This window comes from Mesoplodon densirostris, chromosome 1 (assembly GCF_025265405.1).
Source record: "Mesoplodon densirostris isolate mMesDen1 chromosome 1, mMesDen1 primary haplotype, whole genome shotgun sequence".
In the NCBI taxonomy this organism is placed as follows: domain Eukaryota; kingdom Metazoa; phylum Chordata; class Mammalia; order Artiodactyla; family Ziphiidae; genus Mesoplodon; species Mesoplodon densirostris.
Genome location: NC_082661.1, coordinates 190,766,414 through 190,783,068, shown reverse-complemented (window position 1 = coordinate 190,783,068; position 16,655 = coordinate 190,766,414). Strand labels below are relative to the sequence as shown.

Sequence of the window (16,655 nt, the reverse complement as noted above, 5' to 3'; positions counted from 1 at the left end):
TCTTTTTGGGGGTGTATTTTAGTTACCAGTCTTTTTTCAGTTATGTGTTTTGAAAAGATTTTCTGCCAGTCTATGGTTTATATTTCCATTTTTAAACATTATCTTTCACAAAGAAAAGTTTTTAAGGTTAATAAAGTACACTTTACTGATATTTTTCTTTCATGGATCATGCTTTTGATGTTGTATCTAAAAAGTCATCACTAAACCTGAGGTCATCTAAATTTTCTCCTATATTATCCTCTGGGAGTTTTATAGTCTGGAATTTTACAGTCAGGTCTGTGATTCCCTTTGAGTTAATTTTTGTGGAGGATATAAGGTCTGCATCTAGATTCATTTTTTTCTGCATGTGGATGTCCGGTTTTTCCAGCACCACTAGTTGAAAATAGTGCCCTTTCTCTATTGAATTACCTTTGCTCTTTTGTTGAAGATCAGTTGGCTATATTTGTGTGGGACTATTTCTGGAATCTTTATTTTATTCTGTCCCATCAGTCTATTTGTCTGTTCTTTTACCAGTACCACACTGTCTTATTATAGTAAATCTTGAACTTGGATAGTGTCAGTTCTCCAACTTTGTTCACCTTCACTATTGTCTTAGCTCTTCTGGGGTTTTTGCCTTCCCATATAAACATTAGAATCAGTTTGTCAATATCAACAAAATTTAAAGAATTATTGGGGCTTTGATTAAGATTGTATTTAATTCGTAAATCATGTTGGAAAAAACTGATATCTTAACAATATTGGGTCTTCTTATTCATGAACATGGAATATCTCTCCATTTATTTAGCTCTTCTTTGATTTCCTACGTCAGAATTTTGTAGTGTTACTCATGTAGATCTTGTACAGATTTTGTTAGACTTATACCTAACAATTCTATATCTTTGGTACTAATGTGAATGGTATTGTGTTTTTAACTTTAAAATCCAATTGTTCAGGGCCTCCCTGGTGGCGCAGTGGTTAAGAGTCCGCCTGCCGATGCAGGGGATACGGGTTCGTGCCCCGGTCTGGGAGGATCCCATATGCCGCGGAGCGGCTGGGCCCGTGAGCCATGGCCGCTGGGCCTGCGCATCCGGAGCCTGTGCTCCGCAACGGGAGAGGCCACAACAGTGAGAGGCCCACATACCGCAAAAAGAAAAAAAAAAAAATCCAATTGTTCATTGCTCTTATACAGCAATTGACTTTTGTATATTAACCTTGTTTCCTGACACCTTGCGATAATCTCTTATTTGTTCTGGGAGTTTTCTTGTTACTGTTGTTGATTCTTTGGGATTTTCTATGTAGTGAATCATGTCATTTGTGAAGAAAGACAGTCATTTCTTCCTTTGCAAATCTGTACACCTTTTGTTTCCTTTTTTTCTTTTTATTTCATTAACTATAACTTCCAATATGATGTTGAACAGAAGTGATGAGAAGGGACAGTCTTGCCTAGTTTTTGATGTTAGCAAGATAGCATCTAGCTTCTCCCCATTAAGTGTGATGTTAGCTGTAGGGTTTTTGTAGGTGTTCTTTATCAAATTGAGGAAGTTCCCCGCTATTCCTAGTTTGCTGAGAGGTTTTTTCCCTTTCAAGACTATAAATAATTATTTTTTAATTGAAATATAGTTGATTTACAATATTGTGTTACTTTCAGATGTACAGCATAGTGATTCAGTATTTTTGCAGATTATATTCCATTATAGGTTATTATAAGATAATGGGTATAATTCCCTCTGCTATACAGTATATCCTTGTTGCTTATCTATTTTATATATAGTAGTTAATCTCATACCCCTGATTTGTCCCTTCCCCATCCCTCTCCTCTTTGGTAACCACAAGTTTGTTTTCTATATCTGTGAGTCTGTTTCTGTTTTGCATATTTAGATTTCACATATAAGTGATATGTGGAATCTAAACAATTTCTGACTTATTTCACTAAACATAATGTTCTCTATGTCCATCCACATTGCTGCAACTGGCAGTATTACATTCTTTTTTATGGCTGAGTAGTATCCATTATGTGTGTGTGTGTGTGTGTGTATGTGTCACATCTTCTTAATCCAGTTGTCTGTTCATAGGCACTTGGGTTGCTTCCATGTCTTGGCTATTGTAAATATTACTTGCTGTGAACATTGGGGTGCCTCTATCTTTTCAAATTAGTGTTTTTGTTTTTTCTGGATATTTACCCAGGAGTGGAATTACTGGATCATATAGTAGTTCAATTTTTGTTTTTTTAAAGAACCTTCATACTGTTATCCATAGTGGCTGCACCAATTTACGTTCCCACCAACAGTGTATGAGAGTTCCCTTTTGTCCACATCCTTGCCAACATTTGTTTTTGTAGACTTTTTTTTTTTTGGCTGCACTGCATGGCTTGTAGGATCTTAGTTCCCCAACCAGGGATTGAACCTGGGCCCACAGCAGTGAAAGCAGCAAGTGCTAACCGTGGACCACCAGGGAATTCTCTATTTGTAGACTTTTTGGTGATAGCCATTCTGACAGGTATGAGGTGATACCTCTTTGTGGTTTTGATTTGTGTTTCTCTAATAACTAGTGATGTTGAGTATCTTTCCATTTGCCTGTTAGCCATCTGTATGTCTTCTTTGGAAAAATATCTATTCAAGACTTCTGCTCATTTTTTTGATTGGATTGTTTGTTTGATTGATATTGAGTTATATGCTCTGTTTGTGTATTTTGGATATTAACCCCTTGTCAGTCACATAATTTGCAAATATATTCTCCCACTCTGTAAGTAGTCTTTTCATTTTGTTGATGGAAAGTTTCCTTTGCTGTTCAGAAACTTTTAAATTTAATTAGGTCCCATTTGTTTATTTTTGCTTTTATTTCTTTTGCCTTAGGAGACTGATCCAAGAAAATATGTCAAAGAATGTTCCACTTGTGTTCTCTTATGGGAGTTTTATTGTTTCAGGTTTTACGTTTAGATCTTCAAACCATTTTGAGTTTAGTTTTGTATATGGTGTAAGGAAATGTTCTAATCTCATTGTTTTACATGTGGCTATCCAGTTTTCCCAGCATCACTTATTGAAGAAACTGTCTTTTCTCCACTGTATATCCTTGCCTCCTTTGTTATAGATTAATTGACTGAAGGTGCCTGGGTTTATTTCTGGGCTCTCCATTCTGTTCCATTGATCTATGTGTTTGTTTTTGTGCCAGTACTACACTATTTTGATTACTGTAGCTTTATAGGATAGTCTGAAGTCTGGGAGGGTTATACCTCCAGCTTTGTTCTTTTTTCTCAGGATTGCTTTGGCAATTTTGTGGTCCCATATAAATTTTAGGATTATTTGTTCTAGTTCTGTGAAAAATGTGATGGGGTATTTTGATAGGGATTGCGCTAAATCTGTAGATTGCTTTGGATAGTATGGCCATTTTAATAAGATTATTTCTTACAATCCAAGAGCATGAGATATCTTTCCATTTCTTTGAATCATCTTTAGTTTCCTTTATCAGTGTTTAATAGTTTTCAGAGTACAGGTCCTTCACATCCTTGGTTAAGTTTATTCCTAGGTATTTTATATTTTTGGATACAATTTTAAGTGGGATTTTGTTTTACTTTCTCTTTCTGATATTTCATTATTAGTGTACAGGAATGGAACAGATTTCTGTATGTTAATCTTGTATCCTGCAACCTTGCTGAATTCATTTATTCTAATGGTTTTTGGGTAGAGACTTTAGAGTTCTCTATGTAGAGTATCACGTTGTCTGCAAATGTTTTACCTCTTCCCTTCCAATTTGGACACCTTTTATTTCTTTTTCTTGTCTGATAGCTGTGGCTAGGACTTCCACTACTGTGTTAAATGGAAGCAGCAAGAGCGGACATCCTTGTCTTGTTACTGAATTTAGTGGGAAGGCATTCAGCTTTTCACTGTTGACTATTATGTTGGCTATGGGTTGGTTGTAAATGGCCTTTTGCTGAGAGTTTTTATCATGGGTGGATGTTGGATTTTGTCAGATACACTTTCTGCATCTATTAATTTAATCATGCGATTTTTCCTCTTTAGCCTGTTGATGGTGATAGATTATATTCATTGACTTTTGAATGTTGAACTAGCTTTATATAACTGGGATAATTCCCACTTGATTGTGGGTTGTAGTTCTTAAAATAGATCGTTGTATTATACTTAGTAATATTTTGTTGAATATTTTTATATCTATGTTCATGAGAGATATTAGTCTATAGTTTTCTTTTCGTCTAGTGTTTTTGGTTTTGGTATCAGGGTAATGCTGGTCTCATAGAATGACTTAGGAAATATTCTGTCTACATCTATTTTCTGGAAGAGATTGTAGAGAGTTGGTATAATCTTTTCCTTAAATGTTTGTTAGAGTTCAGCAGTAAACCCATTTAGGCCTGGTGCTTTCTGTTTTGAAAGGTTATTAATTATTGATTTAATTTCTTTAATAGATATAGGCCTATTCAGATTATCTGTTTCTTCTTATGTAAGTTCTGACAGATTATGTCTTTCAGGGAATTGGTCCATTTCATCTAGGTTATCAAATTTGTGGGTACAGAGTTGTTCATAATATTCCTTTATTATGCTTTTAATGTCCATGGGATCTGTGGTGATGTCACTTCTTTTTGATAGAAATTTTTTTATCCTCTCTTTTTTTCTTAGTTAGCCTGGCTAGAGACTTACTAATTTTATTGATCATTAATAAAAAGCAGGTTTGGGCTTCCCTGGTGGTGCAGTGGTTGAGAGTCTGCCTGCCGATGCAGGGGACACGGGTTCATGCCCCGGTCTGGGAAGATCCCACATGCCGCGGAGCAGCTAGGCCTGTGAGCCATGGCCGCTGAGCCTATGCGTCCGGAGCCTGTGCTCCGCAATGCGAGAGGCCACAACAGTGAGAGGCCCGCATACCGCAAATAAATAAATAAATAAATAAATAAATAAATAAAAATAAAAAAATAAAAAGCAGGTTTAAGAACCTGCTTTGGGGTCATTGATTATATCTATTGGTTTCCTGTTTTTAGTTCCATTGATTTCAGCTTTAAATTTTATTTGTATTTTCTTTGCTTGCTTTGGATCCAATTTGCTCTTTTTTCCCTAAATTCCCAAAGAAGCTTAGATTATTGGTTTTTAGATCTTCCTTTTTTTCTAATATGTGCATTCAGTGCTATAAATTTCCCTCTAAGCCCCACTTTTGCTATATCACACACATTTTGGTAAGTTTTATTTTCATTTTCATTTCATTCAAACTATTTAAAAATTTTTCTTGATATACCTTCTTTGACACATGTGTTATTTAGGACTGTGCTGTTTAATCTTCAATTATTTGGGGATTTTCCAGCTGTCCTTCTGTTACTGATTTCAAGTTCAGTTCTGTTGTGTTCCTAGAGTAGACATTGTATGATTTTTATTCTTTAATAATTGTTAAGGCGTGTTTTATGGCCCCAAATTCGTATCTTGGTGAATGTTCCATGTAAATTTGGGAAGAATATGTATTCTGCTGTTTTTAGATGAATTTGTCTTTAGGTATCAATTATATCCAGTTGATTGATGGTGTTGTTAAGTTCAACTCTATCCTTACTGAATTTCTGCCTGCTGAATGTTTCCATTTTTGAAAGAAGGTTATTAAAAGTCTCCAACTAATTGTGAATTCATCTATTTCTCCATGCAGTTCTGTCAGGTTTTGCCTCACATATTTTGATGTTCCACTGTTAGGTGCATACAGATTAAGGATTGTTATACCTTCTAAGAAAATTGACCTGTTTATCATTATGTAATGCCCTTCTTTATCCCTGATCATTTTCCTTGCTCTAAAGTCTGCTCTGTCTGAAATTAATGCTACTCCAACTTTTTTTTTTTAATGAGGACCATTTTTAAAGTCTTTTAAAAATTTGTTACAATATTGCTTGTTTTTTATGTTTTTTTGGTTTTTTGACCACAAGGCATGTGAGATCTTAGCTCCCTGACCAGGGATCAAACCCACACCCCCTGCACTGGAAGGTGAAGTCCCAATTACTGGACTGCCAGAGAAGTCCCCTGATTTTTTAGTTAGTGTTAGCATGGTGTAACTTTCTTCATCTCTTTACTTTTTTTTATTGTTATTTATTTTTTATTTTTGGCTGCTTTGGGTCTTCATTGCTGCATGCGGGCTTTCTCTAGTTGCGGCAAGCGGTGGCTACTCTTTTTTGCGGCTCATGGGCTTCTCATTGAGGTGGCTTCTCTTGTTGCAGAGCATGGGCTCTTGGCACATGGGCTTCGGTAGTTGTGGCATGCGGGCTCAGTATTTATGTCTCGAGGGCTCTAGAGCGCAGGCTCAGTAGTTGTGGTGCACTGGCTTAGTTTCTCCGCGGCATGTGGGATCTTCCCAGACCAGGGCTCAAACCTGTGTCCCCTGCATTGGCAGGCGGATTCTTAACCAGTGCACCACCAGGGAAGTCCATCATCTCTTTACTCTTAATCTATATGTGCTTTTATATTTGAAGTGGGTTTATTGTAGACAATAAAGGTCTTATTTTTTTTTTGATGCACGCTGACAATCTCTGTTTTTTAATTGGTATATTTAGACCATTAACATTTAAAGTGATTATTTATATAGCTGGATTAATATGTATCATATTTGTTACTGTTTTTTGTCATTGCCTTTGTTTTCTTTCCTATTTTTGTCTTTCACTCTTTTCCTGCTTTTTTTTTAAAATTGAGCATTTTGTAAGATTTTATTTTTCTCTCCTTTTGCACATCAATTATGGGGTTTTTTCTTCTTTTTTTAGTGGTTGTCCTAGAGTTTGCAATATACATTTACAGATAATCCAGGTTCACTTTCATATAACACTATACTGTGTCATGGGTAGCGCAAGTACCTGCTAACAACAAAATAGTACTAATTCCTCTCTCCTGCCCTTTGTATCATTGTTGTCATTCATTTCACTTATACATAAGCATACATATACATAAGCATACATATACATATACATAAGCATATATTAGTAATACATATCGTAATGTATATTATGTTATATATTTTATTAATATATATGATGTACATCCCTAATTGAATACATTATTGCTATTATTGTTTGAACAAACTTCTCTTAGAGCAATTAAAAAAAAGTTTTATACTTTACTTTCACTTATTCCTCCTTTAATACTCTTCCTTTCTTTATGTAGTTCTGGGTTTCTGACCTTATAATTTTCCTTCTCTCTAAAGAACTTTTAACATTTCTTGCAAAGCAAGTCTACTGGCAACAAATTCCCTCAATTTTTGTTTGAGAAAGTTGTTATTTCTCCTTCACTTTTGAAGGATAATTTTGCAGGGTTCATAATTCTAGGTTGGTAGGTGTTTTCTCTCAATACTTTCAATATTTCACTCAACTCTCTTTTCGCATGCATACATGGTTTGAAGAGAAGTCTGATGTAATTTTTATCCTTGCTACTCTATAGGTAAGGTGTTTATTTCTTCTGGCTTCTTTAAAATGTTTTTTTTTTTTAATTTTCTGCAGTTCAAATATACTTATGCATAGATTTTTTTTTTTGGTGTTTATACTGCTTGGCATGTTCTCTTAGCTTCCTGGATCTGTGGCTTGGTATCTGTCAGTAATCTTGGAAAATTCTCAACTATTATCACTTCAAATATTTCTTCTGTTTCTTTCTCTCTTTCTTCTCCTTCTGGTATCCCCATTATGGATGTTACACATTTATAGTTGTCCCAGAGTCCTATTTTCTGTTCTATGTTTTTCATGCTTTTTTCTCTTTGTATTTCAGCTTTAGAAGTTTCCATTGGCATATCTTGAAGCTCATTGTTTCTTTTATTGGGCATGTCCAGCCTACTGATAAGTCCAACAAAGGCCTTTTTCATTTCTTTACAATGTTTTCTCTTTCTAGCATTTCCTTCTGATTCTATCTCAGAATTTTAATCTTTCGGCTTACATTACCCATCTGTTCTTACAAGTCATCCACTTTTTCCATTAGAACCTTTAGTATATTAATCATAGTTATTTTAAATTCCTAGTCTGATAATTCTAAAATATCTGCCATATTTGAGTCTGGTTCTGATGCTTGCTCTGTCTGTTCAAACTGTGTTTTTTTGTCTTTTAGTATGCCTTGCACTTTTTTGTTGAAAGCTGGACATGATGTACTGGATAAAAAGAACTGAGATAAACAGACCTTTAGTGTGTGGTTTTGTGTTTTTTCGCTAGAAGTTGGGCTGTGTTTGCTGCTTGCTGTAGCTGTAGGTGTCAGAGGCTAAAATTTTCTCAGGTGTCCTTGTTTTTGTTTCCCCTCTTGTCTGGGTTTCCCTAGAGACTTTCTCTTAAGGCCTTTGACATGCAGTTATTTATGTTGTAGTCTCATTATTATACAGAAGGCTTATTGATGTCGTGGTAAGGTGTGTGTGGGGGGGAACACTATATAGTCCTATTATTAGGTCTGTCTTTTAGTGAGCCTATGCCCCTTGGGTGGGACCCTTCCAAGTTCTCAGTTTTGTTACCCCACCACCACTATCATCTTTAGGTAAGACAGGAAGGCTAGGGGGAGTTGAGTTGGGTATTTCCCTTCCCCCAGGTTGGTCAGGCTCTAGTAAAACCCAAGGTGTTTCACCTCTGGTTTGATATCAAGTGTCCCTTGAGGACTGCATTTGTTAAGAAGAACAGAAGGCTCTGAGCATATTTCAAGATAGTTACTTTTCCCTTACTCCTGTTGGGAAACACAAGGGGATTTTTCTCCAGTCTTCATTCTGAGAACTTTTGGGGCTCCTGGAGGTAAAGCTTACAAAAATGTGGTGGCCCTAACTTGGAGTTTTTAATTCATAAGCTTGTTCACACTGAGCCTCTAGCAATTCATCAATTTAAGTTTTTCTACCCTTTACTGGCTTCAGTGGAGGATCTCTGCTCCTGGACTTCTGCTCCAGTAAGTTATAATTCTGTACATTTGCCTCCAGTTTTGAGAGCAGCAGTTTGGCCTGTGTCCTCAGTTCTCTGATTAATGTAAGGAGAGTTGATGATTATCAGTTTGTTAAGTTTTTTTCTTGTTGTGAGGAAAGAAGTGTTGACTTCTAAGCTCCTTATATATTGGATTGGACTGTTATGACTTTTCTAGATAATAGTTATCAGAAGTCCTAAAATGCCCTTTGATTCAGTAATATCATCTCTAGAAATTGATCTTGATAAAATAATCAGAGATAGGCACAAAGGTAAATGCATTAAGATATTCACTGAACGTGAGCCATGGCCGCTGAGCCTGCGCTTCCGGAGCCTGTGCTCCGCAACGGGAGAGGCCACAACAGTGAGAGGCCCGCATACCGCAAAAAAAAAAAAAAAAAAAGATATTCACTGAAGCATTATTTGTAATAGCAAAAAATGGAAATAATACAACTGTCTAACAACAGGATATTGGTTTATAAAGGAAGGGAGCGAAGAAAAAAGAAAAGAAAGATAATGTCTCTACTTATATCAAGGAGAGCATAAGTAACTGGAATGCACAGTGAACCCTGATGACATCTTCTTAGTGGCTCTATCCTAGTACTAACACATTATAATACTTTAAGTCTTATTACCTTTCTGGTCATTCTAGATCAGTAAATATGAAACATCTAAAATACTCCATGTGTTTTTATGCTAAGGGGAGAAGGAAGTGGAAACCAGCCTTTACTGAATACTTCCTATGTATACATTAAGTGCTTCTCATTCCTTATGCCATCCTTATAAAGTAAGAGTTATTTTCCTCATTTTTACAGATTAGGAGATGGAGATTAAAAGAAGCATTTCCCTTTTTATAATGAAATGATCCGTTTATGCATTTGCCTCCCATGGTCTCTGCAAGCAAGGGCCAGTTATATTTGTCATTTTACATTAGTTCCTAACAGAGTGTCTGGCACATAACACATATCCTGAAAAGTCTGTTGGAGTGTGAAAGGTAACTTGTTCTACATCACATAGCCAGAGAATGGTAGTGGCCATGATTTAAAAGCCTGTGCTGTCTTCCACTGGTACCACACTGCCTCTCTATTCCCTGTCACCTCCAGAATGGGTTAGGAAATGGTACTGGCATTTGTGTTACTATCTCTTTAGTAGTTTTAAAGATTCCCAGGGTACATTTGACTGATAAATCAATTCTTGTTTAATGCCTCTGAGTTTGTAGAGTAGTTGCCTTCATGTGATTTGTGAATTACTTTTAGTAATAACCAGACTGTAAGTATGGTGAGCTCAGGTGTTCAACTATATGATTTAATACTTGCCCATATTCTACAATTTTGTGATTTTATGATCCTAAATTTGGACAGCTCATTACATACTGATAACATTTCCTAATGAATATATCCAGTGAGAATTAGTCAGTGTATCACATTGGGCAGATCATGGACTTTGAAGACAAACAGATGATGTTTTTTATCCCAGTTGTGCCATTTACCCCTTGTGTGATTTTGAGCAAGTTGTTTAACCTCTCTGTGCCTCAGTTTTCCCATTTCTAAAATGGAAGTGATGATTTCTACCTTATTGCGTGGTTTGAAGATTAAAGTTTAAATGAGATAATATATTGAGTACTTGGTACATGGTAACCATTTGATAAATGGTACCTCTATTAATTTATCTTGACAGTTGAAATGATGAGCCACATCAATGAGAGAAGGTTTGACTGGGATAGATATAGTCTTGAACTTGGTACTAAATACACAGAAATGCAAAGTACACGACATGGAAGATGTGTATTATCAATAACATGTGGAAAAGACTTGGGGAGCCTCAGCTGACTGCCTGCTCAGTCTGAGTCAGCAGTATTATGTTGCGGCCAAAAAAGGTTTTAAGGATAGTGCCTAGATCAAGGAAGGAGACATTTCTCCTCCCTTCTGTTCTGGTCAGATTCTCCTTGATTTCTCTATTTCATTTCTGGGCATGAACATTTAAGAGAATCATTGATTAACCAGAGTCTGTCAAAAAGAAGCACAACCAAGGTGGTGAGAAATCATGAGCCCATGCTACTACTTAAAAGAGTAGATGAATTGAGAAGATCTAGCCTGGGGAGTGTGTTAGAAAGTATAGGTGGGGGAGGGGAGATTGGCATGATAAAATAAGTATCCATTTCTAAAAGGTTATCGTGTTAGATTGTTCCCTCATAACACTAGGAGATAAAACTATGACCAGGGATGGAAGTTGTATGGAGGAGATTCAATTTAAGCCTTTCTTGCAAAGGATTAAATCTATATGAAAATTAAACTGCCTTCCTTGGTTTTTGGTGATCAAGTAAATGCCAGATAAGTATATTGCTGGAATGCCGTAGAGAAAATTCATCATCACTTCTGACTGGAGATTGGACTAGAATTAAATGATCTTAAAGAACCTTCCAACTTTATATTTTTGTGATTTTATATACAAGCAAAGTATGGGTTATTTGAAATGCAGTATATGAAGATGGAGATGGTTGAACCAGTCCTTGCCTCTATGAAACTTATATTTTAATTGGAGGAACAACACAAATTTTAAAAATTTTAAAGAGTATTAGGATGAAATCACAATAAGAGAATATCATAGGGCTGATTGATTAATTGTTAAGTAAATGTTAATATTAATTGAATACTTTTCAACCTTGTATGTTTTGTAAAGCACCAGTTACTCTCAAAGAACATGAGTGTCATGATCCTGGGGGTGGGGAAGGAAGCATATTTACATGTTTGTACGTTATTATACTGATAAGTTATAATAAATGTCAAGGGCTTAAAATTTTTAATGACAAAGCTTTTTTTTTTTTAAGATGTTGGGGGTAGGAGTTTATTAATTAATTAAATTATTTTTGCTGTGTTGGGTCTTCGTTTCTGTGCGAGAGCTTTCTCTAGTTGTGGCAAGCGGGGGCCACTCTTCATCGCGGTGTGCAGGCCTCTCACTATCGCGGTCTCTCTTGTTGTGGAGCACAGGCTCCAGACGCACAGGCTCAGTAGTTGTGGCTCACAGGCCTAGTTGCTCCGTGGCATGTGGGATCCTCCCAGACCAGGGCTCGAACCCGTGTCCCCTGCATTAGCAGGCAGATTCTCAACCACTGCGCCACCAGGGAAGCCTGACAAAGCTTATTAAGTAAACTTTCCAGTGGGCAGAAGATATGAAGGTCCAGGTGTTATATTGAGATTTCAAGGTTAGAACTAAAGTGACTGAATATTGCAGTAGGATAAGGTTTTTGAAGTTTTATTCCACATTAGATATGATGTCCACCAGGGCTAGGACAGGAACAAAGCCAGTGTTTGGTGAAATTGGATCTTCTTAGAGACAAATGCTTTTATTTATGATTAGGAAACTTGTTCAGCATGTGTGCGATCAGCAGGTATATGGGAAATCTCTGTACCTAATACTCATTTTTGCTGTGAACCTAAAACTGCTCTAAAAAATAAAGTCTATTAAAAATGGTTCACATCTTCATATATTTTAAGTTAATGAAATCAAATTTCATAATTTGATGGAGTCTAATTTATGAAATTCTGAACCCATCATGGTAATTTCTAGGTAAGGTGACCATCAGTAAACTGGAAAGATCATAATTACCACAAATTCAGTTAGAACTCTTGACATCTTCATCTGGATATTTTATGTGGTTTATCAGTGCTGGTAGGAAGGGGAAGGGAATGTGAGGGTTATACCAGTAACATCAACACTTGGTTGACATGGACCCTAGAAAAGTAATGCCCAAAGAACAAAAATTTTGCAGTGTTCATCCTTCAGCAACCAATCCGTGTGGCAGGTGTAACTCTGCCTTGGGGCAGACACTTCTGGCTACAATAGTTTGATGATGCTTGATGCCTCTCTAGCCATGAACATCCTCCAACTAAGTCCACCTGCTCACCAGGGCAACTTCTGACTATCGTTAGGTTTCCTCTCTTTTTGGGCCAATTGGGAACCTCTGTACTTTTTCTTATATTATAAATATTCATTGAGGAATACTATCTATTTGAAAATCTTTTTTATATTATTCTCCAACTAACACAGTTTGAAAATACTGGATGTCTCTTTCCTCATCAGTAAAGTGCTGGGGGTAGATTGACGCATCGCTAGAGAGTTCCTTGCTTGTAAAGTTCTGTAGCTTTATAAAATTAGTTCAGCCCTTAACAAAAGTATTGGAATTCTTTTGCCTGGATGTAGTTGTAACTATTTAATGGCATGGTAAGATGTACATACCACATTGTTAAAGTTAAAAAATAAAAAAGATTTAAAAATAGATGTGTATAGTTTGATCCTGTGTCTACATATATGTATAAATAGGTATACACACATTTATAGATTAGATATAGCACTGTGTGGATTATTGATTGAATAGTATTGATTATCCCTGAGTAGTAAGATTACAGGTTTTTTATTTCCTCTTCTTTCTCCTCCATAATTTCGTTTACCAGTTGAATTAATTTTATAGTGGGAAATGGCATTCGAATCTGAAAAAAACAAAGTGTCCTTGTCTTGTAAGTTGTTTTAATTCAACACTGTACGAAACCTAACACAAAGGAATATACAACGAGGGACTTGAAACAGCTTATCCAGGAGTTGAGAAGTATGATCAACGGGGAGCCACCCGTGCCCCTGGGCAAGAGCGAGGAAGACGGGAGAGCACCATCTCTGGCGGTCTCCTATGTGGCTGTGTAGGACTGAGTGTACTTGAGAGTGGGGAGGCTTCTCTCATCAGTGGGTGGCGATCACGTTGTCTATGTGGGACAACTTCTGGGGGGTTGAAGTTTCAGTAACTTTGAGGGGTGTCTGGACATTACCAGGGAAAACAAAAGTGGATGAGTCAGCAAAAGTAAAACACCTTGACATCAAGAGAAAATAATAGCAATAGATTTTCTACTCAGAAATTAGTCAAGGCAACGTGTTACCCAAAGTTACATTCATACAGTAATTTATAGTTCCCAACAGATTTCACATCCATAATCTTATTTGATTGTCACAACAACTGTCTGCTTGAGACAAGACAGAGCAGGATTTATTTCTCCCATTTTAAAAATGAGAAAAACACAAGTTCCAAAAGGTTGACTTACCTACAACCACACATGGTGAAGCTAAAACTCAAACCCTGAGAACTGCATAACTCTCCAGGTATAAGCTAATTGGAAAGCCTTGGTTCTCTAGGCATTCATGCCAATGACTTAAATTAATAAAAGTCGGATCCAAAAAAGGATTCAACCAGTCCACCAGCCACTCCCTGCATGTACCTGCAGAAATCAATGAGATCTTCATACTCTTTTCAAATAGTGTTTTAAATGTTTAATGTGTGCTATTATTAAATTAACTTAGAGCATTTTAATATGGTATATACTATATTCTTAGCATTATAATACTAATTATATGTTGTTAGTATTATAATAACCCATTGTAATTTTGTTTTCTGGTTATATGGCAAATATCTCAAAATAATACTTATATATAAACAATCTCCATTTTCTTAAGATGTTCAGTTAGTGTTTATTAACCTGAGGTAGCAAAATATTATTTGGATTTGTCTATTTTTTATTAATAATATTATTCATAGTAGTAGTCAAATATTAATAACAGTCCAGTTACCTAGCATAACATTGCATTCTCTGAATCACATGTTAGAAACATTCTATTGTCACTCCATCCAAGAATACTTCTATGTGCAGGACACTTTCATTTTTTAAAAATGTTCTCAAGCATTTTATTTTTTCTCAGTTTTTTTTATCGAAGTGTAGTTGATTTACAATGTTGTTAATTTCTGCTGTATAGCAAAGTGATTCAGTTATACACATATATACATTCTTTTTTTTAATATTCCTTTCCACTATGGTTTATCATGGGGTATTGAATATAGTTCTCTGTGCTATACAGTAGGACCTTGTTGTTTATCCATTCTGTATATAAAAGCTTATATCTGCTAACCCCAACCTCCCCCTCCATCCCTCCCCAACACTCCCTCCCCCCTTGGCAACCACCAGTCTGTTCTCTATGTCCGTGATTCTGTCTGTTTCATAAATAGGTTCATTTGTGTCATATGTTAGATTCCACATATAGGTGATATCATATGGTATTTGTCTTTCTCTTTCTGACTAGCTTCACTTAGTCTGATAATCTCTAGTTGCATCCATGTTGCTACAAATGGCATTATTTTGTTCTTTTTTATGGCTGAGTAGTATTCCATTGTATGTGTACACCACATCTTCTTTATCCATTCATCTGTCGAGGGACATTTAGGTTATTTCCGTGTCTTGGCTGTTGTGAAGAGCAGAGTACTTTCATTTTTGTCATAACTCTGTAATATGCCTTCTTAGCCAGGGCAGCATTATTAAGCTCATTTGACAGAAGATTACATTTAGACAGATTAAGTTGCCTCCTCCTATGAGGCAAAGAGACAAAGTCAGAAGTAAACATTAGAGCCCCTGGCTTCCAGCACTAATCATTCCACAAGATTACCATGACTTCCCTGATCAAACTTCCATCACTTCAACCACTAATGATGGGCTTGACTGCATTGAAATGTATTCAACATGAATATATTTAGCCCCTGCCGTTAGAGAGTTTATGTTAATTTGCTGTAATCCTACAAATGACCTTGTCATTTGAGGCTTTGTCACCAAAGCTGGAACTCAGCCTCAAGCTTTTAAGGGTTCAGGAACAAAAACATTTCTAAGTTGACAAATTCCAGGGGTAGCACTTAGCAAAATTTGCTTGGAGGCCTAAATTCTACTGTTGTGCCTTAAAGAAGAGTTAAATACATAGAAGCAATGGATTATTCTAAAAACACGTGGAATCTAGAAATTATTCTTTGTATAATTAACTGAGAGTTACATTTATCTATACAGAGATGATAGAATAAGAGATTGCATTACTGAATCAAGCCTGAGATTAGAGATATGCCATAGGTGAGAGGAATCTGAGATTCTGAATCTAATTAATTGTCCAGGAATTTTACATATGACCAGGTAATTTGGGAAGTCTGGACAGTTTACATGAGAACTGATGGAAAGTTGTGATAGTGTTTAACTGAAACCAAAAAGGATTTCGGTGCAATGTACTAAAGTAATTTACTTTCTAGGAATCAACTTAATAGGCATTTTTTAAAACATCTTTATTAGAGGATAATTGCTTTACAATGGTGTGTTAGTTTCTGCTTTATAACAAAGTGAATCAGTTATACATATACATATGTCCCCATATCTCTTCCCTCTTGCATCTCCCTCCCTCCCTCCCACCCTCCATATCCCACCCCTCTAGGTGGTCACAAAGCACCGAGCTGATCTCCCTCTGCTATGTGGCTGCTTCCCACTAGCTATCTATTTTATGTTTGGTAGTGTATATATGTCCATGCCACTCCCTCACGTTGTCCCAGCTTACCCTACCCACTCCCCGTATGCTCAAGTCCATTCTCTAGTAGGTCTGCATCTTTATTCCCGTCTTGCCCCTAGGTTCTTCTGGCCAATTTTTTTCTTTTTTCTTTTTTTAGATTCCATATATATGTGTTAGCATATGGTATTTGTTTTTCTCTTTCTGACTGGCTTCACTGTATGACATCTCTAGGTCCATCCACCTCACTACAAATAACTCAGTTTCGTTCCTTTTTATGGCTGAGTAATATTCCATTGTATATATGTGCAACACCTAGGTTGCTTCCATGTCGTGACTATTGTAAATAGAGCTGCAATGAACATTTTCGTACATGACTCTTTTTGAATTATGGTTTTCTCAGGGTATGTGCACAGTAGTGGGATTGCTGGGTCGTATGGTAGTTCTACTTTTAGTT

The 16,655-nt window shown here is 36.3% G+C and overlaps 1 protein-coding gene across 1 annotated transcript in view; it reads left to right on the top strand.

Annotated features, from left to right (window-relative positions):
• CCDC158 (coiled-coil domain containing 158) overlaps positions 1–16,655 on the top strand; it is a 67,596-nt gene that overhangs the window by 41,963 nt on the left and 8,978 nt on the right. The window contains 2 exon segments of the mRNA XM_060097599.1: positions 13,371–13,542; positions 15,718–15,777. Coding sequence (XP_059953582.1) covers positions 13,371–13,542; positions 15,718–15,777 — 232 coding nt within the window.